At 40.7% G+C, this 24,794-nt stretch overlaps 2 protein-coding genes across 7 annotated transcripts in view; one reads left to right on the forward strand and one right to left on the reverse strand.

The window, feature by feature from the left end:
* The first annotated feature begins 203 nt into the window (after positions 1-203).
* zgc:86839 (Cyclin-dependent kinases regulatory subunit 2-like) lies at positions 204-2,019 on the forward strand. The gene is made up of 3 exons (XM_044334021.1): positions 204-377; positions 1,038-1,165; positions 1,361-2,019. The coding sequence occupies exons 1-3, from the start codon at positions 319-321 to the stop codon at positions 1,402-1,404; spliced, it is 231 nt and encodes a 76-aa protein (XP_044189956.1). The 5' UTR covers positions 204-318; the 3' UTR covers positions 1,405-2,019.
* A 576-nt stretch (positions 2,020-2,595) lies between these two features.
* sema4d (sema domain, immunoglobulin domain (Ig), transmembrane domain (TM) and short cytoplasmic domain, (semaphorin) 4D) overlaps positions 2,596-24,794 on the reverse strand; it is a 44,347-nt gene continuing 22,148 nt past the window's right edge. For 4 of the 6 annotated variants that reach the window (XM_044334010.1, XM_044334016.1, XM_044334011.1 and 1 more), the window contains 14 exons: positions 14,883-15,016; positions 12,984-13,129; positions 12,830-12,892; positions 12,620-12,718; positions 12,402-12,495; positions 12,115-12,231; positions 11,742-11,893; positions 11,288-11,463; positions 10,991-11,147; positions 10,562-10,784; positions 9,752-9,864; positions 9,076-9,248; positions 8,813-8,859; positions 5,441-8,571 (listed from right to left, as the gene is read on the reverse strand). In XM_044334010.1, the coding sequence (XP_044189945.1) occupies positions 7,577-8,571; positions 8,813-8,859; positions 9,076-9,248; positions 9,752-9,864; positions 10,562-10,784; positions 10,991-11,147; positions 11,288-11,463; positions 11,742-11,893; positions 12,115-12,231; positions 12,402-12,495; positions 12,620-12,718; positions 12,830-12,892; positions 12,984-13,129; positions 14,883-15,016 (2,689 nt within the window). In that variant the 3' untranslated portion in view covers positions 5,441-7,576. Of the gene's footprint in view, positions 3,471-4,397; positions 4,490-4,751; positions 4,965-5,440; positions 8,572-8,812; positions 8,860-9,075; positions 9,249-9,751; positions 9,865-10,561; positions 10,785-10,990; positions 11,148-11,287; positions 11,464-11,741; positions 11,894-12,114; positions 12,232-12,401; positions 12,496-12,619; positions 12,719-12,829; positions 12,893-12,983; positions 13,130-14,882; positions 15,017-24,794 lie in introns of those variants that run through there. The other 2 variants (XM_044334013.1, XM_044334015.1) reach the window with 2 other exon arrangements.

The following is a 24,794-nucleotide window of genomic DNA, read 5'->3' on the forward strand; positions in this document are numbered from 1 at the left end:
ACCTGCAATAAACTACCGGAAATCATATCCCCAAAACAACATGACAGGTGTCACTTCTCCATGAAGTCTAGTTAAACATATAGATGCGACAGACTAACCTATTTAAAAACATTATGGTTTGTAAACTTAACTCACCTGTGTTTTGATGAGCGAATGAAAGTTTATGGAACATTTACTGAAAGCAGAATTTGGTCACATGACTTAAATCATCCAATCAGAGCTTTCGTGCACGTTAAAAGCCGTAAACTGACCGTGAGTTGTTGTCACTTTGTAATTTGGTGTAAAAGTTATCTAAATAACTAGACTTTGTCTGAAAACATGTCCCGCAATCAGATTTACTACTCAGACAGGTACTATGACGACTACTATGAGTACAGGTAAGATATTTATAGCGTCGGAAACGTCTACCGCGAACCTGGAAGCTAGCCAACTAAGCTAATTTCTTTCCACTGTTGCCTTAGCAACAGTAGCCCAATGTTAATTTCAATAATAGTTTGTGAGCTTTTTTCCGACTCTACCTTGAATGTATTAATTTAGCACCTACAAGTCTTTATTGTTTTCCTAGAAATGGGAGAAAGATTGAAAATTGTAGCGCGTTTCTAATACTGACAAAGCATTAGAAATACCTTTAAAAAAATAAAGCAATCAATATAACTAAATCACAAGGTTAACTACAACCTGTATAATCAGTCAACAGCTTTCTGACAGTGTCCACAAAACACAGGATTTATTGCAGAATTGTATTGGAGCGCATCAGTCTGCACAGGTGCACCTAATAAATTAAACTAATAGAAAATGAGGAATGTAAGTTACAGAGCACATATCAATAACGATAGTGTCTTTTACAATCCTTATTGCTCTGTAATTTACAAGATATGGTACAAATACTGTCATGTGCATGTATGCATTCATATGTATGTATATTTTAACTTGGTTCAGTTGATGTAACTGCTGCATTTTAACAAATACATCAAACCTCACAGCATAATCAGTCATAACCAATAACTAAGAAAAACTTTTTTCCCTCTAATCACCAGACATGTTGTTCTGCCTCGGGAAATGGCTAAATGTATTCCAAGATCCCACCTGATGTCTGAAGACGAGTGGAGACAACTGGGTGTACAGCAGTCCCAAGGATGGATCCACTACATGATCCACGAGCCAGGTACTGTATGTAATAACTCTTACTGGGTCCCAACATTAGTAATTTAATCTGGTGTACATTATAAACACTGTGCAATTCTTTGTTCTTCTGCTTTGTTGCCAAAATCATCTGTCAACAGCCTTTAAGCACGTAGTGAGAACAATGACAGCCTCGGGTGGTGACTTGTTTATCATTTGTCTGTCATTAACTTTTCAGAGCCCCATATCCTCCTGTTCAGAAGACCTCTACCAAAGCATTGACATCATCCCACTCATTCATCTGGTCATTTACCTGGAAGAGTGAATACTTTCTAGCTCTGCTAGTTATCGTCTGCTGTGCATTAGCTGTATTTTCTCAGCCTTAAGAGCTCAGTTTGTATAAAGATGTGAACCATTTCTATGGAATCGTACCAGTCCTGTGGTTGCTAAACAAACACTATAAAGTACCTGACTTATCAACTTCTTGAGAAAAGATATCACATAGCACTGAAATTGTTTCTGATCTATGTCTGATGATATGTTACAAGAGTTTACATTAGTTCAAGTTGACATAGATTTTGTAAAGTCAGGAGGAAGAGAACTATCTTGTGATTTTGTGCCAAAATTGGCAGGTTGACAATCAGCTGAATTTGTGAGTGATACAGAGTTGAACTACTGCTGCTTTTTTTTTTCTCTTCAAGATGTTTTAACTTAAAAATCTACATGGCTTGTATTATTATTCTTCCTTTTGTGTCAGACAGTGTCCACTGAAAGAGAGGATTTGATTTACATCACAATGTTTAGATTTGTGTCACATTTAAGGAAAAAAAATAGCTTTTGACAATTCAGTCATGACCTGTTTGATTAATGATTTGACAATAAACTATCCATGCCATGTTTTTTTTTTCACTAAGTGCTCCTTGATTTGGACACAAGAGGGTGCTATGGTGCTATGCTATCCTCTCAAAATATGAAATCATCACAGTGTCATGCTGAGGTACAGAAGTGAGGCCTATAAACACCATATTTAGGATTTCTCAGTTTTAACAGTTAGCATTGTTTTCATCCATTAAATACTTGATGTAAGCTATTTAAAATATGGTTTATTTTGGTTTATTCCTGGTTATATTGTTATTAGATTTCCAGTCTATAATCTGTGAGGCATCAGCTTCTCAGATTTAGTCTACAATTTACCTCTCTGTGTCAAATTAGTTTCCAGTCAAGGACATTATTGTATCATCTGAAAATGTCATAACTGGCTTCCAAGGATAAATGCTTGGTGCAGGTCGGTTAATAATTCAGAAGGTAGGAAGTGCTCCTGCAGGAAAAAAGGCTGACATGTCATCATGCCACTCAGGAATAATAACCTGTTTATAAATGGCTGAAACAGGCCATTAAATATTTAACTTATCTGACATCAAAAGTGATAAACAAGCTTAATTCAGACATGACAAAAACGTGTGACGCAACAGATAAAACAAACTCCCATTTATTTCTGCTTCAAAGGCAAATAAGTAGCCACAGTTTAAACGTGAAGACAAAAAGCAGGAAGGTCTGTAACAACCTACGCTGTCCTTGGATTAAATTCCATGTTTGAATGCTGGTGTTTTTTAAAAATCTGAATTTCACTTTTGATGATATAATCTTTCTTAATGTCAAACATACTGTGGTTGAAAAGACCCACAGCAGCCTGCTGAGGAAGCTTGGGCTCTGGAAGGAAAAAAGAAATGTCCATTAAAGATTAAAGACAGGATAATCTCGAGTGAAAATGTCAAACTGCAAGGTAGCTGTGAAGGACCATATCGAGGCTTTGGAAAGCAGTGAAGGTGCAAACATCTCTGTGGCATTTGCAAAATAAACCACACTGTAAACAGGACTGAACTGTCACAGATGCTGCAAATACAGATCAACACTCCTCATATACAACCAGTTGTACCCTTCTTTAAGTTTTTAATGTTCCATACAAGCACTGCTTTCAGGATGTTCATTTTCATCAATAAAAATAGAAATGTATGCATATTTGGTAGAAAGGCAGCCCACATGTCCTCAGACTGAGGCAACCAAAGAGCCTCATCTCCATGTCAGTTTTTGGAAGGAGTCACCATCAAACCATCATCACAACCAGCAGAGCCTCTGCACGGGGCAGGTGTTGTGAAAGCTTTGCTTCGCGGTCCATCAAGCTCCTTTGTAAGAAGTGACACTGGGACATCATATTCCATCTGTTTATGATCGTTTCAGTGTCAAAGGTGCAGTCCACCCGGGCTGAGGACCATGTTCACAACCAGAGTCAGCCAACACAAGCGAAGCACGTGACGTCTTCACAGAGTTCGGTGGCCATCACAGCTTTCCTGTGGAGGGAAAAACTAGAGTTGTACAAGAAGAGGAGCACGCAAACATTGATGTTTAATGTACAAAAATCTCACTAAATCCACTTGGGGAAAAAAAGACATTCATCAAGTTAATAACAGAAGTTAAACGAGCCTCATTCCAGACGTCTGATTTGAATTAGCGATGAAGTGAAACAAAGTGGTGATTCGGTCTGATTATCAGGCTCCTATTAAACTGGTTTACCGCTGCTTTGCAACAAGGAAATTTGCATGTTTTTCTGGTCACACTAACGTGCAAGTAAAAAGTACATCTGCACTGAAACTAAATAAGAAACTAGATGTGTTGATCTCAATAAAAAAAAAAAAGCAGAAATAGGTGAAATGTGAGGTAAAATCAAATCTATACTGACAAGTCACATGACTGCATGTATTTCTGGAGGAATCCTTTAGTAATCCTTTTAAAATGAACATGTAAGTATTTAGTTATCTACAACATGATTAGGTGAATGCAGTTAATAGATCATGTGGTACAGGAAATGTAGTTAAATGTAATGGTTAAAAGCAGTTAACTAAAAGCTTCAGGCACAGCTACTAATTGAATTAGTGTTCTTTAAAGCATATCACTGCTCACAAAGACCTTATTCAGACTGTTGAATACATTGTAGCATAAAGAGCATTTGCACATTTAAACTTTTGCTTCATATAATATAAGTTACTTGGCTTTGAGTTCCTGACTATTTGCCAATAGCACAATGAAGCTGGACTTTGCCCTTTCCTTATGATCCTGAAAACTACGCAACCTGCCATTGAGTTCAAGCCACTCGCATAAAGCCAAACATGTAGATCAGGTTAAAACTGGTACACGATGTCAGTCAACCCGGGCAACTGCACACCAACTTTTGTGAGATCGGGAGAAAACACACTCACATGCAAGAGCGTACAACCTACCCAGGCCTTTTCCCATCTTTTTAGCAGTTGCTCATGCTCTGTGAGTGCACCTCTCCATTGGTTCAAATCCCTGGATGGTATGCTCTCCTCATCTGTCAAATAACAACATCTCTTATGGATATAAACCAAAACAAATGTCCATCTCTGGACTAATAGCAAAGAGCATTTCTGACAACCAAAACTAGGGTTTGGACTTCTCATTGTGTTTTACTACCACTGTAAATGCATTACTGTGATCACTATCTCAATTTTTGGAGATGTAACAGGTTTTAATACTCAAAAACATAATGACAGTAGACAGATCCACAATTTTCCACACTTAAAAGGCAGCTATACACCACCAGGTCTGGATACCTCCGATAGAGAGGTGGAGGTCGATCTCAGACATGTCATTTCCTGTGCTGGCCTCAGCGACGCAGTGGTAACGGGCGTCCTTGATCAGCGGCCCCTCTCGGAGCCAGCTGCTCACGAGTACCTCGCTCTGACCCAGCGGGCGGCGGTACTCCATAATGGGGGTGTCCAGACTGTGCCCATTTATTAGCCAGTGAATGTGGACATCACTGGGACCTGAGGGACAGAATCGAACTTCATGTTGACCCGTGACGATCGAGATGCTTAACACTCCACATAGACACACAAGAAATGGGAATACTTGCCTTTGGTGGGTCCATTTGAGGTGTTCAGTTTCAATAAACACTTCTTGACTGAATATACAGTACATGTGTGGCATGTACAGTATCAGTCAAAATGAATGAGTCAATGAGAAGGGGTGTCCAAACTTTTGACTGGTACTGTATATGTATAATGGCTGATCTCAGCACTGATAATCAATTCTGTACATACTGTGTTTTGCATAAAACTTTGTAGGCTACTTCATCACTAGTGAGATTACATGTATATATTTTCAATATATGCAACAGGATCCTAATCTCAGCCACATTCAGTAGTTTTCTCTACCACTATATGCTGTTATCTTCACTAATGAGTCCATATAAAAACACAAGTGATGACTGAAGTCAAAAATTTAAGAAAACAAGCCAGAGTTGAAAACATTTGACAAGGTTTATTTAGCCTCCCTACCATGAGCTCTTGTAGCCCAAAAATGTCCCGTAGATTTATGTACATCTTCAAATGGTATTTTTCCATATATACAAATATATTTACATTTGTTTACAGGCACAAAAAAAAAAGATCCAGTTGAAGTATTGAAATAAAAGACAGCAAGCCTACAATAATTCTTTTGTTCTGATGAGAGATTCTCAACACTGTGGATAAGGATCCACTTCTAACATTTACACATTTCATGTCAGACTGCTGCTTTACAAAAATATACACAAAACTGTAGTCTTCATCGACATACAACTGAGAACTGTGAGACAACCAGATCACTGTGAGGTTGACATTTTAATTAAGAATTTCAGGTTTTCTTCCTAGAAGAAGAATCCCAGTCTTTTTAAACATTCAACTACATTTTGCTTCTTATATTGGTCTTGCAAGACACCACCTATGATAAAGATGAATGGATCTCCACAAGTCAGACACCTTAAAGCAAAGGGCAGGCTTATTTTAAGAAACACACACACACACACACACACTCGCGGTTAGAGCTCAGGTTGAGGAAATGGTGACATGCAAGGTGTAGAAAGGAGAGGAAAAAATTATGGTCCAGAGCAAAAAGAGGGGAGGGAGGGCGGGGGGGTTAGAAAGTGAGAGTGGGTGTCAGGGTGTGAGCTGTCATAGGCACCACTCACCCAAGGCCAGGCAGAAGAGCAGAAAGGCCTCTTGGGCATGAATCCCCCAGGCCTGGTCCTTCAGCAGGGGAGGCAACAGTCTCACCTCTGCCTCTCGAGCCTCCACATTGTGGGGCTTGGTGGAGGAGGAGGTGGTGGAAGAAGAGGAGGAGGAAGAGGAAGAGGAGGAGGAGGAGTGGGAAGGGAAGGCAGAGGGAGTGCTACTTCCAGAGAAGGACAGTGAAGATGAGGTGCCGACAGGAGAGGAAGCTGTGAGGGAGGGAGTGATGGAAAAAGAGATAGTATTGAGGAAAACAGGAAATCTACACAGGGGATGACATGCAAAAAAGACAAAGGGGAGACTAACGAATGAGGGCTAGGATCTAAAAACTAAATCTGCTGCAATAAATTAAAAACAAATGGACAAAATGATATTACCACAGATGTGACTCCTTTTAAATAATAATTCTCTGAAAAAGGTTCTAAAACCAAAGGCTTCATTAAAAATACAAAAATAACTTCAGATTGTTTCCAGGTTTCCAGTTTTTAAAAAAAAGAACTGATGATTGATATTATCAAGCATCATGTCATACTGTACATATTTATGTTATTAACAGACCACATAAGGACAGATGACTAGTAGAGGTTAATACACAGGATCATTAGAGTTGACCTTGTATCCATGTAGGAATGTCGACTTCACGGGGGAGGGGGTGGGGGTGGGGGGATAAAATAGAGACTAAACATTCTCACTCAGGACAACTCTTCAGAAGACAGTGGTTTGATTTATTCCAGCATTTTTCTATCATGCAAGTCGTCTCTTTTTCTGTTCTTTAAACTCTACGTTGCCACCTCACTGGGTGAGATTAAGGCCCACATACCAAGTGCTGCAGATGGCCAACGCTGTACAACAAAATCTAGGCTATAACGTACTGAGCAAATCTTCCCTGAGAAATGACTATAATGTTGAAGCATTTACCCAAAGTCAGATAGCCTACACGTTGCTTAAAAAAAAAAAAAAAAAAAGATGCAAAAGCTTCAAGAGATTATTTCCCACCCAGGCTGTACAAAAAAAAAAAAAAAAAAACAACAACTCCAATTTGGAAAACATCACAGTAACTTACCAATTTGGTAAACAGTGTTTCCAATTTGGAATTTAAGAAATAGCTTTTTTTGCTGGACTAAGCTGAGAGGGTGCAGCTTCCATGAGTAACTCCTGTATGCCCTAAAAATCATACAGCAGGAGTTCAATCCCTACAGGAAAGTGGGATGCCTGACTTAAGTCTTGTAATGATTAAACTTCATGAAATGCTGCGCGCTGAACATACTTCCATGTAGAGGACACCACTTAGACTTGCGTTGTGGAAAGATGCAGCAAGAAGGTGACACCCCCCCCCCCCCCCCCCCCCCCTATAAATAGTCTCTATGCAAAGAGAAACAAAAGCAGTATCAGTAAGCTTCATCTGCATCTGCAAACTGGATGGGCTGAGAATCACAGTCCACATCGAAGGGTTTCTCCTGGGATGGGCTGTCGTTTCCGTAACTGTGAGAGGGGATCCTACCGTTGCCACACTCCGGCTCGGTCTCGTACCCTGTGTCACGGAGTGCCCGCAGATTTTGAGTGGTTTGGCTGCCGTTCTGAGTCGGTTGCTCTGTCATGTTAATTTTGTCTGTCGCGGATGCTTCCATCAGACCCGCTTCACAGGCCCGATACTCAGGCTGATGGGCGCTCTTGTGACTGCCCAGCAGAGCGGCTCGCATCCGCAGGCAGGGAGCAGGAAGATACTGCATGTAGCAGTTGTATGCCAGTGCAGCCAGGAAGAGGAGGAAAAACAGCAGGAAGAGGAAGAGGAGGGCAGTACTGTTGTTGTGCTGCAAATACTCAGCTGATGGGTCCCGGTTCTCTGGGAGGGAGCTGGAGGGATGCTGCTTAGGCTGGAACTTGATTGTGCTGCTGGGGGGCGGGGTTAGTGATGCGTCAGTTTGGGGTGGAGTGGTGAAGAGGACTGTGGCTGTGAAGCTGGGAGGGGCAAGGGCCGAAGTTAGTGGGGCTCTGTCTGTCTTACCATTACCTTCAGCGGCATGTGAGCTAGATGGCTCCTGGCTGACGAGGGTGGTGGTCACGTGGCCTGCCTGGTGCGGGGGTCGAGGTGGGCGATCCAGAGTCAGGACGTATCCAGCCAGGAGGCGGCTGAAGTTCTTCCCAACAGCGGGGGCCCACTCCACTGACCAGCACTCGTAGTGACCTTGATCCTCTGGAGCCACGCTGTAAATAAGGAGACCGTTTTCTCCAATGAGGTGGAAGCGAGAGGCCTCGGTGAGAGCCGAGCCGTTGGATTTCCACATCACCTGGGCGTGGTTGGAGTGTACCATGCATGGTAGCTCAGCGGAGCTCCCCCGTTTCACTTTAACATGATGGTAGTCCTTCACAGACACACCTGACACTACAAGGCAAAACAGAGAGAGATGATGACTTTTGGGCACTCAGCAAGTTTTGAGCATGAAAACACAACATTCAAGTTATGATATTTAAGCCTATCTACACTTTGATCTATATTAATTAGAGTAATAAGTGGAAAAAACATCAGGAGGGGACTAAGCGCTGATAATGTCCATATTTTAATTCTCCCTATCACTGTTATAAAGTTTCTTTATCAGGCTGTGTGTGTGCATGTTGCACTCTACCTGAAGGACACTTGTCTGCGTCACCATTCAGGCTCTGAATCAGCTCCCTGAAAAAACAAACAAAGCATTATTTTCATGAGTCTAAAACATGCACATACACACAGTATCTAGACAGAGAGTAAAGCAGGTTCAACTGGATGGATGGCACATTATCAGTAAAGATTTCTCTCAGTGTTGGTTTTGCTTTTGTTAAGCAATGCAATAATACGGGTGTGTAGAAGGAGAAATAGAAAGTGAACAAATCTAGGTCCGTGGCGAGTTACCTGAGTCGTTCGCTGGGGGCATCAAAGATGCTGACGCAGGCAGCAGTGTGAGGGTCCCAGGCGCAGTAAGGGTCTCGTGCAAGTACGCAGTCGTCGCAGGACAGATATCTGCCGCATGAGGCTGTGGGTGACTGGACTACGCTCGAGTCTGAACCAGCGTACAGGGATCGTGTCTGTGGAAGCACAAGATCATTCGCATGAATATCTAAAAGAAAGAGTGCACAAACTTTCACATAAAAAAGAACATTTTATAATATAATATAATTTATTGAGCTTTCTGGAACTTAACTACACACTCGACAACTCTAAAAAGCATCTTTGAAAGTAACAACAGTCTGCAGAATTTTATTTGCGAACACCAGACAACCACAAACACACACTAAATGTGCAGTCTCCACTCATTTAAAAGGAAATGATGGTTTTGTTTTTAACTATCGTGCCATCTTCTTTGTAACTTCCTTTGATGAGGTTTTTTTTCAAAGCAGAGTAAGCACGATAGAAAAACGTGTGAACACACACAGACACGCACATATACAGTAACACATAAACACATATCCTCACTATCTAGGTGTTTATATTCACTGAGGTCAGAAGACATTTCCTACTTCTTGTGTGCTGCAGTCGTCTCTGTGCAGTTACTATCAGCTACTGACTACTTATCATAGTAAAGACTGACCTCAGAAGACAGCAGCAGGTTCTTGATGGACTCAGAGTTCTTCAGGAGCTGGATCTCCTCCACCATATGGACCTCTCCGCCAAACACCACTGACTTGTGCAGGACTCCCTTATCTAAAGATGATAATGGAAAAATATCAATCATTCAGTCAAGCCAAAAGCCAGAATTTAACCTTTTTAGAATAATGTGATTGGGGAAGTCGTGATATATATCAAATCCAATAAAGTATAACTGTGGTGCAGGGTGTTTTTTCATAATGAAGAACTTTCTACTTGTAAAATGTGTCTTATCTTACCTTAATAAGTTTAATTTTACTTAACTGTACTAGTGGAGGGAATTGTACAGCTTTATTATCTGGAAAGATTCATGCACACAAGTTTCCAGTTTTTTTTAAGTACAGCTAGCTAAGACTAATGCAGTCTGCAACAAATTCTACTTTCATGAAAGTTATCAGATTTAGAGATGTGTTTCACATGAACAAACATTATGGTCATTTTTGAGGCTGTAGTTTGTGGCGCTGTTGAACTGAACTACTCTCATTCATATAAATGGGTGGATAAAATATTAAAAATATTATAAACTTCATGAACATGCAGAGCTTCGGTAGACTGCATTAGTCTTAGTTACATGTACCTAATAAACTGAAACCTGGGTGTATATCAGATTGGGACACTCTACTAGCAGATATTTAAAATCAAATGACTCTAATCAGTATCAAGGGTTAATTAACTGGACATGGACATCCCTAATTATAACATTTTTTTTCTTATCACATAAGTGCTAACTATTGCCACGTAACCGTGTTGTTACCTGTTCCAGTAAAAATGACATCATAGATGTTATTGTCGAGCGCACGGACCCTCTCCACCACGATCTGTGTGTAGTTGACGTCTTTGGTGATGAGGCGAGGCCCATTGCCGATGGGCAGGACAGGATCCTCCAGCAGGGGGTGGTCCTTAACAAACTGCAGGGTCTTGTCTGGCAGGTGGAGAGAACTGCTAATGTTCTGCTGCCGCATGGGGTTGTTGATACACTTGTAGAGAAGGAAGAAGAGATTTATTGTAAGACAGTAAACTGATTTTACAGTGTAATTTTAGACATGTTATTCCTTCTTTTTATTGTATTTTTTCCAGGTCAGTATTATAAATAGTCAAAGTATTTCTCAGCTCTAAAATATCACACAAAGTTTGCACAAACTTCTATACAATGCTGGCTAATGTGTGTGTTTAAGATACTTACTGCTCCAGGACGTGGAGACGGAGTGATGCCGTTGTACCGGACCCACTTGGTGTGAGACTGCTCCACTGTGGCCTTCTGCATGTACTTGCCCTTGGAGAAAACCTCTTCCACAGCAGTCATGTTGTAGGCGCACACTGCTGACAATCCCACATTACCCCTGAGGGAGGAGGAGGAGGATCACAGGAATCGCAACAGAAGAAGAAAAACAAGAGGTAAATGGGTGAGGGTTAAAAGAAGAAAACAGAATTTCAAAGTGCATTTACAGGATTACGGGATCAAGATTATCAAATCACTGACCACTGGGAGGTGAAGACGCCATAGATAACCGTGTCTCTCCAGTCTGCCCCCTTCAGGATGAAGACATCATGCACTACGTTGAAAACAAAGTTGAGTTCAGGCATGGAGCACACCAGCTTCGCTTTCAGGAAAGACGTCCATTTTTTCTGCAGTGTCCGCTGACCTCCGAGGTCACCCTGTGGTGGGAGATGGAAGAAAGCTTTATCAGCACATTAGGCCGTGTTGAGAGAGGAAAGAGGTTAAAGAAAAAACAAAGATAATGTTTTTGATGATACAACAGCAGTAAAGTCTAATGATTGTACTGTGATAGCACTACGATATGAGATCAGGTTAGATACAGAAAAGATAAATGGAAGAAGGGATAAAGAGAGACATGTACACACTGACAACTGGAAGATCGGGGCTAAAGAGGGATGCTGCTGGTATGTGCAGATGGTACATGACGTATGCTGACCTTACAGACGCGCGCCACCCTGGGAATGAGAAGCTTGCCAAAGAATTCATACTCCACGGACACCTCGGTGAAGAAGTAGTAGATTTTGTCGTCCTCACCATCTGCTCTGTTTTTCCCTTCCCTGATCACGTCGGCAAAAACAAAACTGGGCTCTGCAAGGAAAGCATAGTAAGCAAATAAACCTCTTGTATTCCTGCTTCGGTTCTACATAATTTATCAGAAATCTTTAGGAACTTATTCTCAACCCTAAAAAGCAGACACAAAACCTTTCATCATCCTTTGTGATTAATGATTTTTTTCCTGTCCTGACGACCCCAACAATCTTTCAATTGATTTAAGAAATCTATATTTGTCCCGTATTGTCCCAACTCACCATTGAGCCACGATGTGGAGTACTCTGTCCTCAGCAGAGACTGGGATGGGGAGTATCTGGAAATAATCGGTTCACTGCCTAAGAAGTTATAAGCTGTCCCTGAGTACAGCTCTCCATCTGATAGAAAAGCAAACAAAAAAAAAGGCAATTTATTATCCAGCGAGACCATTTTCCCTCCCAAAAAAAAAAAAAAAGAGATTATTGAGGATTATTATGCCTTTTACTGCAGCAGAGCTGGCAACCAAAAGTGCTCTTTGTGAAATTAGATAAAATGGGCCATAACTCACCAACCATGACAGTAGTAAAGCTTTGTGAGGGGTCAAAGGAGCACTTTCCTCTGCCATCTTCAGGTTGACCCTTCAGCGAAAAGTCAGCGAGATTCTGTGAGGAGTTCAAGATTAAATTTCAGCTCAAAGGCCGCTGTGTTGATTGGTGAGCTCAAACACATGTTTATTTGTGCAGTGTGCTGTTCAGCGTTAAGGAAGCAGACCGAGCAATAACCTACCAAGTAATCACATTGAGGTTGAAAGGCGTGTGTTCCGCAGACATACAGACGCTCTTCGTCTACGACTTGGAGCACTCGAATGTAGTTCAGACAATCCCTCTGGAGAGCAACATTCGATAAACAACTTGAAATACGCTGCAGACTGTTCATACATGGCAGTTGAAAGAGTGGCTGATAAAACCACATTAACATAGCAATGATGAAACAAACCTCTTTTGATTTTCCTTTGAGCGTGCACATCATCATGGGGAGTTCAGCAACTGTCCACTGAACCTTAAATTGTTGACAGGAAGATAAGAATTAAAACTTGTATGAGCATTTTTTTTCCTCCCTTAGTCATAAATCTTCAATCGTATTTTGATACCTTGTTGTTTTTGACGGTCACATTCTTCTTGCTGAGCTCAAAGACGGCCTCCCTGGCTCCCACATACAGCACATCCCTCTTCTCACTCAGCAACAATGTGGAGTAGTTGAAGATCCCAGGCTCCGAAAACTCCATCAGATCTAAATCTGAACACAAAAGTGTTGGATCACATTACTTCAGCATCCAAAATGACCACACACTAAATATGCAGTTTTACTTATTGCAAAATTTAATTTTTAAAGCTGCTATAATCAATATTTTCATATTAACAAAGGATCAAATGACTAAATGTAATATGAAACAGGTTGCTTGTAGTGACAAAACCCACAGATAATTTCCCCCAAACTCTGCAGTTACTCTCAACTCTATGGAGTGTTTTAGTGTTTTTCAGCTTGTTTTGGTTCAGACAAAGTTAGCGACTATGTGGTGAACAAAGCGGAGCATTTAGTTGCTAAATAGAGACATATTTCCACCAGGAGTTGGTGGAGATGAGATCAGAGCTAAAAGGAAAGTAAATATTCATCAAGTGGCCAAAAACAGAGCTCCAAATGAATGCTTTTTTCTGGTTGTATAATTGAGCAATTGTTTGCCAAAAACTCCGCTGCCTCCAAGTAGCCAAAAAAAAACCAAACAGAAAAAACCAAACAGTTAACATAGGTTAAACATGCACCTTGAAATCATCAATATCATGTTGTAAACAGGTAAATATCAACAAAAGGTGACAAAAGGCGAAACCTTCAAGCATAGATTCTGATATGTTTCAGTCCGATGTATTAATATGATGTGAGTTCATCTGTTGTTATACTGTGTGTTGTTGTGATTGATGGCAAACCTAGTGGAGTGTTTGTATCCGGCTGGCATTAGTTGTGCCAGGTGCAAGTGGGTTCGGGTTGCAGGTGCCTGCACATAAACACCACAATGTTGAAAGCAAATACCCACACTGAGTGACTGAAGCTGTGACTGTATCGCAGTGAGTTGAGAAAGTCGACTTTGTTAAAGGGTGAGCTGTACTGGTTCTCACAGAGCGACTTGGTTACTTGGAGCTATTTATGTAAACAGCAGCATGTAAACAGAACTTCCCCATGATAGTAAAGTGTTCCAGTTTGAGAGCTTGTGGTGAGACTGGGGGACATTTAATGAGATACATTTAGTAAATAGGTGTTACTAAGAAATCTATTGTGAGCCTTGAGAGAGTTTCAAAAGAGAGCTTTGGTGTATGATACAGATCTGTATAACTTGAAGGTTCAACCTGTATAAAGCTTTCTATTTGTTTTACTACATAACTCATAATTTAATGCTAACTGGGATGTAAACTTCCACCACAGGAATCTGCAAAGTCAGTTTTCCATCCATTGCCAGTGGAGCAAATGAACTTTACATTAGGGCCTCCTGTTTCTTGTTTCTGAGATTGTGCAAGACCGTAAATACCAACTGAGATTAACAAGCACGACTTCCCAATTTGAGTGCATTTATACACTCGAAGTTTCAGTTTAAATCGGCATTGTGGTTTCTGAAGAACATTTGCCAGAAATGGTTTGCATTTCTTAGGATGGAATTTACTGTAAAACGGTCACAGAAGTATAAAGATATTTTAACAAAAAAGCATTAATATTTAAAATATTTTATTACTTGATACAATCATAAATCAATTGATGAGACATGAAAAAATAACATAGCAATTAGAAATTACAAGTCAAAATTGACATCTTTAATTTGCTTAAGTTTATACTATTACTGTGATATTACTAGTATGGGGAAACTTATACAATTCACTATTATCAGTAAATTCTTGGTATTTCTACCTCATGAATGATTAGTTATCATACTGTAAACTATTAATTTCTCTGTTGATTGAGAAACACAGTTTGAGTAAATTACGTCATATGACTTAAACCTTACCTTGGTGTCTCCAGGACGTTCGAGGCACAGCGTGGGGTCCATGGGTGGAGACCTCGAGGAGCAGCCCCAGAAACACTCCCAGCACGCCGAATCCCATATTAGACTCTGATAACTTCGGAACTGTGAAGTTTCCTCTGTAAGACACACACAAAAAACAAAAAGTAAAGCCACACACACTGAAACCTGATGCACCAAAAAAGGGATTGCACAAGTATGTAGAAATGAACGAGTTTCTCACAGGCTGATTTTATCATGCGAGCACAAGCGCTAAAAGGGGACAGGACATCAAATCCACCTCCCTCATACTGAAAGCTGGCAGGGCTGATTCATCCTCTTTTGTATCGCTTAGAAGGTTAGTGTAGCATGTCACGTGCATTTGAATAAAATCAGTGAAAAAATATCTTTTGGACAGAAACTGAACAATAAAAAAAAACCATCTCTCTTATAATAAAAGCACATATGAAATGCAGATATTTCTTATGTGAAAACATATTAAAAAAAATAAAACAGGTTCTGACCTCTGTATATTCTCTGTAATATTATACTGTTTTATCACATGAATTGTGAAGTGTGATTTTTTTTTTTTATTCCTCTGCTTTTTTGTTTTTAAACCAGCTGGGCTCTACAAAAGCCGCCTACAAATAAGGAACTAGTGCTACTCACGTCCTTACTCATTCACCTTCATGAATCCTCAGTCATATTGTTCTAAAACAACACGAAACAAGGGAAGTAAACTCTTGCCTGTGTTCAGAAACAACTCTGACATTTGCAATTTCCACTCCCCGTACTGTACTTTCACTCCAGCGCACAACAAAAGGCTACCTTGGTTTTCTTTTGGAACTTGGATCTATTTCTGAAATGTTAAATAACCAAACAGGAAAACAGATGAATGTGGAGTTTCACTTGGGGACTCGGAGAGAGAGAGAGGGGGCAGTGAGGAGGAGAGAGATGGGAGGGGATGCAGTACATGTTGAGGTCCTGAACTAACATGACTGACAGTGGCAGAAAACCATCCGCTTATATTTGTAACAAGCAGAGAACATACACACACACATATACACAGCTGGTATGACACTCTGGCAACAGATGACCATTAGCAGTGCAGTTAATGTTAATGTGACCGCTGTATGACATTTCAGTTTGCTGTTGGTATGTGCGTTATGCAATAACACCTCAGGCTTAAGAAAATCCCCCTTTTATTAAAAACTTGTTATTCTGCACTTCACACCATTGTTGCGACACAGTAAAAGGCGTATCCGTTTGCCTCGGATGGTGAAGATGACAATGACTGTGATGATGACAGCATCCCTGATAGCTATCAGATGTGGGTGTCGTTTTCCATTCGCCGATTCGCAGAGCGTTCCTGATCTTTTTGCCTTTTAACGGCTCTCTCCTGGTTCGTTCATTTCAGGATGTGCCTGATAAGCACTCCATTAAGCTGCTCAGTGTTATTTCACACTCAAGAGCTAAACTTATCCAGATCCACCTCAGGAGATTGATGTCATATTCAATAAAATGTTAAGTTTAAAACAAGTTGTTTTCCTGGGACACTCAGCCACTGCAGTTTCTGTACACTGGTAAATCAAATGTATTACTCCAAAATACCGAGATAACCAACTGTGCTGTGTTTACTAAAGAAAGTTATGGTTGCAAGTTTATAATGGTTTACTACCAATCATGACTTGCAATAAAATGGTTTTATCTTGAAATGCTGTGTATCTATTTTGGGAGTATAAACCCTCTTTGAATATGTCTCAAATACAGATGATTCAGTTACTTTGATAACATTTTTGTGTCATTTCGTTTGACTCATTTTTATCTAAAATACTTAATATCTCCTGGTTGAACAAACCGTGTTTCAAGTCACCTATTTTAGGTCAGTTGAAAAGCCGGGGGAAGCTTTAAAGCTTAAGTAAAATATTAAAATAAATCTCTAAATCTGTTCTCAATCCGGCTTGTAATAAATGCAATGTTTGCCAAATTTACTGTGACGCAGGGTAGATGTAAAATAATCTTCAGGTCAATTTTCATGACTGATCAAATTCACTGTGACATGAACGGAAGGCTGATTATCTTCTTTTACTAAATATTATTAACACTGAAATGGTATTAAGTCAGAAAGTGATTAACTGATATAATTCGGTTATAAGGCTGAAGTGCTTCCTGTCTCTTGATCCAATCAGGTGAGAGGGAGGGTGTATCTTTGTGGTTTCTCACTGATATAGTTGGCTTTGACAATATTAGAGACGACTCTAGATTGATAATGTGTGCCGCCTGCATGTGTGCGTACAAATATGCGCGTTGCATTCATTGAACGGCTGATGTTGTTGTAGTAAGCACAAAGTGGGTGGATCTGGCCTCTCAGGTGGCTGTGTGTACTTCTCTCCTCCTGTGAGAGTAAAGGGATCCGACACAAAGCAGGTTATTCTGGTTTTCTACAACATCCTCAAAAGAAACTGAAGTACCCGCAGCACACATCCGCAAAATGGGTGGGCCGGTCACGCGAAAGGAGGGGATAAAGGGTTATCGGATGTCTTGTAAGACAAGGGTTAAGATAACAAAACTTTTCACTCACAGGAACAAACTAAAGTCCTACAATGCCCCAACAATATGGACTTAATTTGTATTCAAGCTAACGAGATGAAGACTTGTTTGAAGTAAACTTTATTCTTAAGAGGCCAAAGAAAAACTTCCAGGTGTATATAAAGAGAAATCTCAAAATTAAAAAGGGACTTCAGTAAAATAAAAAAGGAGGAAAACAATAAACTGCTTTATCATCACGTCATTTGTCCTCATTTTAGGTTTTTTAACCAAAATTACACAACACATTATATGGTCATAGAACAAATAAATCATTGTCAGCTAGTTTTTAATGACCTAGTAGCCCCATTGTGGCTCATCCCACCAACATATAGGCTAGTAATTAGTTACACAGCCAGGGGGGAGGAGATATATCATATGGCACAGCATGCATGGACAATCAATGGAGGTCATCACAGCTTGAGAAAAAAGGGGGGAAAATGCTAATTGATTATTGATTTGGTTGTAAATGAGAACAAATGGACCCAGAGGTACGACTGAGGTTGTTTTTTCGTGAGAGCTTCCACCGACCGAAATCTAGCAAAGATGGAATTCCATTCTAGTTTCAGCTCTAACCGTGGACTACTCGACTAGAGAGGGGGTCAAACACACAAGGACCTATTGTTTACTGAAGATGATGGTAGCCTCCACTCTACTCCCCCCCACCCAGTCCCATCCACATCATCACTGCAGAGTAGCAAACAATGAACAGACAGAGAGAAAGGAGAGAGGACAGAGGACGAAGGCATCACTTCTCCCTCTCATCCAGTTCTTTTACAGTCTTGCCAATCTAAATGCCAGGACAGCTTAGCTGTGAGGCAAGCCAGTATTTTCAAAGATCACACAAGCCCATGAGATCTGGAAGCGTCCCGTAAAGACGATCCACAAAAAAAGTCTGATGACAACAGCAAAAACTGTGACTGTTGAGGAGAGAAAGAGGGGTCAGTGGACGAGATAACAATACTCAATCTGTGATGACAGACCACATTTCTCTTGGTTTTTGTCCTCTGAAAAACCCCTCTATTGGGGGAACTGCACAAATAAAAGCTTCAAACTAGACTCATCCCTCTATCTGTGCACTCCTGATGCCCTCTATCAATCTTACCACTCCGAACCCCATTTAGGGCAAAGCTTAAAAAAAGCTTCAAACCCCTTTGAGAGTCAGTGTTACAGTAGCAGAAAGAGCAGACTGGCAGCTACCCTATGCTGCTGAGAGATTTAGAGGAGTGGCCATACTGGCCTCGGATATTTAAGACGGTTACCATGCTGGCAGGTCTCTTTGAGCCCTTTGTGTTCCCCTCTCAGCTCCTTTGGCTGGGCAGGGAGGTTGACACCTGCTTGGGGCCTTGGGGTTCCCAGCACTGCACTGTTAACTGGGCACAAATATTGGCAGGCTGCCCACTGAGGACAAGGGACAGAGAGGGGGGGGAAGTGGAGCTCTGCCTATCTGTGCACCATAACCTTCAATGTGTTACTGTGTATGAAAGAGGGAAAAAAGAGAACTCAACTTTAGCTAGAAAGTACTTTTAACAATTTAGGGAAGAATAACCAGATGTCCCCATTGGGCGGGGGATTCAAAGCTAAATACATGTTGATCATTGTATTTCCCTTAGTTCACATTGATAAGCTAATTAAGCTATTTTACACGCAATTTCTGTGAAAAGCTTTGCCAGATTTAAGGAGAAAAAGGAAGTTTGTTTTCCACTTCTTATTTGGGGGGAAGGGCAGAGTCTTTGTTCAGGACAAAATAAGATACAGAGTGTCGAGTCTTCACAGCAAACAGGCGTACAAAAAAATATCTGTAGGATTATAAACCATGGGGAAAACCCAAAGAAAAAAAAAATCTTAGTGAGTGCAGAAACTATGTGAAATTAGGAGTTAACTCAAAAGAGTTAAAGAGGTGCACGCTCCAACCTAAAAGCAAAAATAGTGGTGAGGACGAATCTAGTCAAGTTGAAACTCGACAAATTTGCATGATGCATTAAAGAAAAAACACCGGCTTGATTCCAAGCAGGTGTTGGGCTCAAGGTTGGGGCCGAGCTCACAGTTTGCAGTTATCCTTAATGTTCATTTACTGTAAATGGGGAGAGCCTGGTGACAAATAAACAGGATTTTCTGGAAGAGTCTGAAAATGTTTAATAATAATCAAGTATGAGCTGTAACCATAACCCTTCTTGGTTTCACACATCCCAAACTGATTGTGTCTGATTAAGGTGTGCACCTTAACATTTCCCTCCCCGTAAAAACTTCAAACGTTTTCTTTTCACCCCAACATTTCAGTTCCCTGCTCTGACTACTTACAATGAAGCAAACATATGATATGAAGTTAGTTTAATCAGTGTCATCTCCTGAGCCGAGCCAGCCAGATCCTGTAATCTCATCTCATGATCAACTTTAATTTGCTCACTCACCTAGGGCCTCTCTCTCCCTGGAGGTTGATGATATAACTCAAAAAAAAAAAAAGTATTTCTTCAGAGTTTAGAGGAGGAAGTCTGTATTTCAGTCTAGTCCACCCTCCTGCTATGTAATAACTGATCCGATACTCATTTTACCCAAATATGAAATCTGTACACTTCACTGGGTGGAAATCATTGGGACCATTTTATGTCAAAGTCACATGAGGTCAGGGTTGGCTGTGGCACTCAACTCAAAACTAAGTCTGTTTCCTGCGATGACTGACTGAATGTAACTAAATGACACTGACAAAGAAACTATCTAAAGTGGATCTCTTGTGTCTTTAATGATATTTAATCTGCTTAATAGGGTCAGTATTCATACTGATGTACAATCTGGTGTATCAAAGCAGTGCATCCCTCATGTATCCACACAGAGCTGGGGCATGTTGCTACAGCAAACATCTGAACTATTAATCATTGTACACATCTACTGGCTGTTTGTATCTAATAAACATGGATGACAAAACCACACCAGCTGTTAAATTTGTGAAAAAGAAGCGTGTCAGAATTAAAGTGGAATTTTACCCTGAATATGACACAGAGTGTAAATAAAGATGGACGTAGTGAGGTGTGACATGTGTTTGAAGCCCAGGGTTTCTGCTTATGGTCAGTAACAGTGCGAGGTGTCACTTTTCATGTTCTGAACACGCCCTGCTACCTCAGATAGAAGTGAATGTTAGCTTACTGGGAACACCAAGCTGTGCACACCTAGCCTCACGTTAGCTACTTTTGCTACATTGTGCTAACAGGGCAGTTATCATGATCAAGTAACATTAAACTTATGACATATAGTATATTGTGACAATAGTCTGAAAATTGTGACTCAACGCCCACATGGCAGACATGTTAAGCTCTTCAAATCTTATTCACAGAGCAATTTTTCCAAAATGACCACCATCATATTCATTAGAGGGCCTGAATTTAGTGATTGAGACCATAATGACAAGTTGAAAAAGATTATTGACAGAGAAGTTGACTCTTATTGAATGGGACTCAACTGAAGCTAGGGATCTTTTGGAGCCAGCATCTAGGAGCCGTCGGTGGCGTTTCACTGTAAGGTGCTTCTGCACCTGCTTCCGTCTCAAGCTGTGGTAGTTGCCGTTTGGTTTGACAGTCATTTGATTTTGTTGGTGGTGATTGTCAATCCCTGTGCAAAGGATAAGACTGGGGGAACAAAATTGACCCAGAGGCAGTGTTGGTGTGTGTGTGGGAGCACTAAATGACACCAGAGCGGTCCACAGGAAATGAAGTATTACAGCTTGCATAAAGGCAGGAGACAGGGAAAGAAAGAGATACTAAGTTCATAGTAAGAGTGGACTCAAGCTTTATTCACTAAACCAAGCCATTCTTGATAATTAGATTCCCTGATGAAATGATAGCACTTGTCACGTAGGACCAGATAGCGGCTTCACCACTTGCCACTTCACTTCCAAAGCAGAGTGCCGACAAGAAGCTCCACATCCTGTGAGCGGAGAGAACGGAGAGGATACAGAGTGTAATGGAGGGCGATGTGAGGGAGTTGGACATTCAGTGCCTACCAATAACTGCAACCCTTCACTTCTTTCTCCTCACTGGCTCTCTTTTCCATGTGCTCACTCATCATCAGCATCAATTCACAGAGATGCTCTTCTTCCTTTTTGCGGCAGTAAGCCAAGAGGCTGCTACTCATTTTTTCCCCCCACAATCTGTTGCTATAATACCAATGAGCCTAACCGCGTGCATACAAACTGTAACGGGAAATGTGCTTTAAGTAGCTAATTTTGTGGAAAGAATGTCTCTTTTGGCAGTTCAATATGACATTACCATGCTGTACTGCACACCAAGTTGTTGAAAATAACTTCTGCTTTTTTCAATGTCGCCATTCACACCTCCAGTTAAAGTAGTAAATTTAGCCCTCATGACGAGAAATTGTCCTTTTGAGAAACCTTAAAACACAAAAGGACACAATTAATCTAACCATGATGCCTGTTTTTATTCCAACCAATCCTCTGTCCTCTCATGTTGCACATATGATTCATTTATCCACATCAGCTGTCCCTAAGAGCCTCATTGACCATGTTTACATGCACTTAGTGTTTCCACTATTATTCTATCCGAATTTGATACAAGTCATGTAAACAGGATATTCCGTTTGGATATTTGCGAATTAGGCCTTATTCCAAATGTAGCATTTTCTGATTAAGATGTTGGATATTATTCAGGTTTTAGGGGAATTCTTTGGATGTCTATACAGAGCATTCAGAATATGCGTCTACCGCAGTTTGCGACACACAGCCTCTTGCCTGTTTATGGTCAGCTCTGTACGTTGTAAACAAACCAACTAGCCAACAGTTTGCAACTCTGGGGTAGAGATACACACCCAAAAGAAAAGCCTTCTGGTCAGAAGGAGAAACACACCTACTTTTAAACATTTTGAAAGACTTGGATATCAACAGGTTTTTGGGATACGCCCAAATATCGCAACGCCGACCTTTTCAAGAAGCTGGTTGAACGAATGAAAGAGGGAGGCTGTGTTCGCACGGTCGAAGAAGTCCGCCATTTTTTTGGAATAAGGGCAAAAACCAGAATATTGTGTGCATATAAACGTAGTCACTGAGACAAGCAATGACAGTTTGTCTTTCTACTTTCTCCAAAACAAACTATACAGCACATTTTTTTTGTTGTACGACTGCTGACTTAATCATCAGGACCATCTGTAAGTACCCACCCAAGCTGTGGGAATGGTGATAGCACAGCATCAGCTGCTTGTGATAATCAGGGTGCTTTGCAGACGGTTGTCTAATAGACTGATCATATAGCTTCAAATCATAACTGGTACTAATGTAATAATAATCCTGTGGAAGCAAAGGATGTATTATTTTAAAAAAGCCAGTTTATGACCGAGGACACTAGATTTTTTTTTATAATGACTTAATGTTAATTTTGTCCTTAATAATTCATACCTACATTGATTTCGTTGTGACAATCTGTCCTGAAATATTTTCTTTTTATCATTAATTAAACAGAAATGCCTCCAGAATTCCCCACATTTACATATAATGCATATTTGCATTCTTAATTTAGGTCAATGATTAGACTATGCTTTGTCAGAAAGTGTACGCACAAACTTTCTTTAGAATATACAGTGTCTGAAGGACTCCAACTACAGCTGCTGCCTCTTCCTCCAACAGCAGCTTGCACTTATATTCTCCAGGGGTATTGTGGGTTATTTGGAGGAAGGCCTCTGTGAGAAAGTAGAGTGAGAGAGAGAGAGAGAGCCTTCCTCTTGAAACAAAATACTGAGAGCACGAAGGATGACACACTGATGGGGACAGATGTCTGCTCCAATGTCATTTACAGATTAATGGAGTTTGGCTATAGATGCGGCAGAGACTCGAGCACGCACACATGTGTACATGATAATGCCAACTGTGGGCATCAAATCCCTGTTATAAGACCAGACAGGGACCACGAGCCCATCTTAAAATACTGCCAGCTGCATCAGAGTTTTGGGTTGTGTTTCGCCACAGGCTGATGAACTGTTTTTGACATTTCACGTAGACAGCCAGGGCTTTACAGTCTCTCGGTCTGGGCTAAGCTATTGGCATGACAACTCCAGCTGACTATCATGCTTCCATCTGATTAATGAAGCTGTATTTCAGGCGGCTTCCAGTAATGTGCCACTCCTGAGAAACCTCTTAAGAAGAATAGTAAAAAACCCACAATATACTGTTTTTCCTTTTACTTTCAAGAGCAGTCTTATCCGCTCAATTTCTCAGAGCGCATAACAGTCTGCAGCTCTGATCCATTTCCAAACCATCTGGAATTCACTGAAGATAGACATCAGGGCTTCAGCTGTGAAGTGCAAAGCCACATCATGTTAACATAAAGTCATCTTAAATCCAGTGAACAGCTGTATGACCGCCACCGGACAGCTGACTGCTGGTCATATGGAGAATCATCCATGGATGACAGATGGGAGGAAAAGTTCAACTTTTAAAAAGCCAGATCGAGGACACGATCTACTACTTTCACAGCATTAATACACATTAACTACACTGAGTTAGAGGCTGAGTGATGACAAGCAGCACATGATACTCATTTATGAAGCACAACGTGCTGGAAATAAACTATTTCTGGTTCTATTGAGAAGAAGTAGGTGGAATTAAAACGTAGGTGAACCATCAGTGACAACCAAAATGTCTAAATTGAGGAAAAGAGCTTGTGTGAAGGCAACACTATACAAGGGATGTAAAATTGAAGCCCTCCTATATAATTACTGGTTGTAGGGCCCCTGCTGAGCTAGCATGTCGACCTAAAGTGGCCACAGCAAAGGCAAATGAGGGGTCAGGTCCAGTAAAGGGTATATTTAGTCTGCCGATGGCAAGCTTTTTAAAAACAACACGCCCTTTCCCTGAGTCATATGGTTCTGGAAGATCTGAAAAACGTCCCTATAAACATACAGGCAAGTGAAGTAAGCTAACTAGAGGAACAAGGCTCTCTGTGTGGCGTTCCCCTTCTAAGCACAAACTGTGCCTCTGTAGTCAAACATGAAAACATAATCACCATGCACTTCTTTTAATTAAAAAGGAGAAAACAGTGGAGTTTTACTACTGACATTTGCAATGGCAAAAACAACAATAGAGGAACTTTAGTTTGGAGAATCTGAAGCTACATTTACACATCCGAAAATTACCTTTTATGTCATCATCCACAAGTATAGTGTTCAGACAGCAAATGTAGACAGTAGTCAAACAGCACTGTATCTCTGTCGCCACAAGAATATAAATTTTCTAGGAACAAAATGTTTTTTTATCAACAATACACACATGTACTGAGTGGATAAAAACAATATTTCCTGACAATTCAAGCTTCCAAAATTATGCTGAGCTGCTAT

This window comes from Thunnus albacares, chromosome 18, assembly GCF_914725855.1.
Source record: "Thunnus albacares chromosome 18, fThuAlb1.1, whole genome shotgun sequence".
NCBI lineage: Eukaryota > Metazoa > Chordata > Actinopteri > Scombriformes > Scombridae > Thunnus > Thunnus albacares.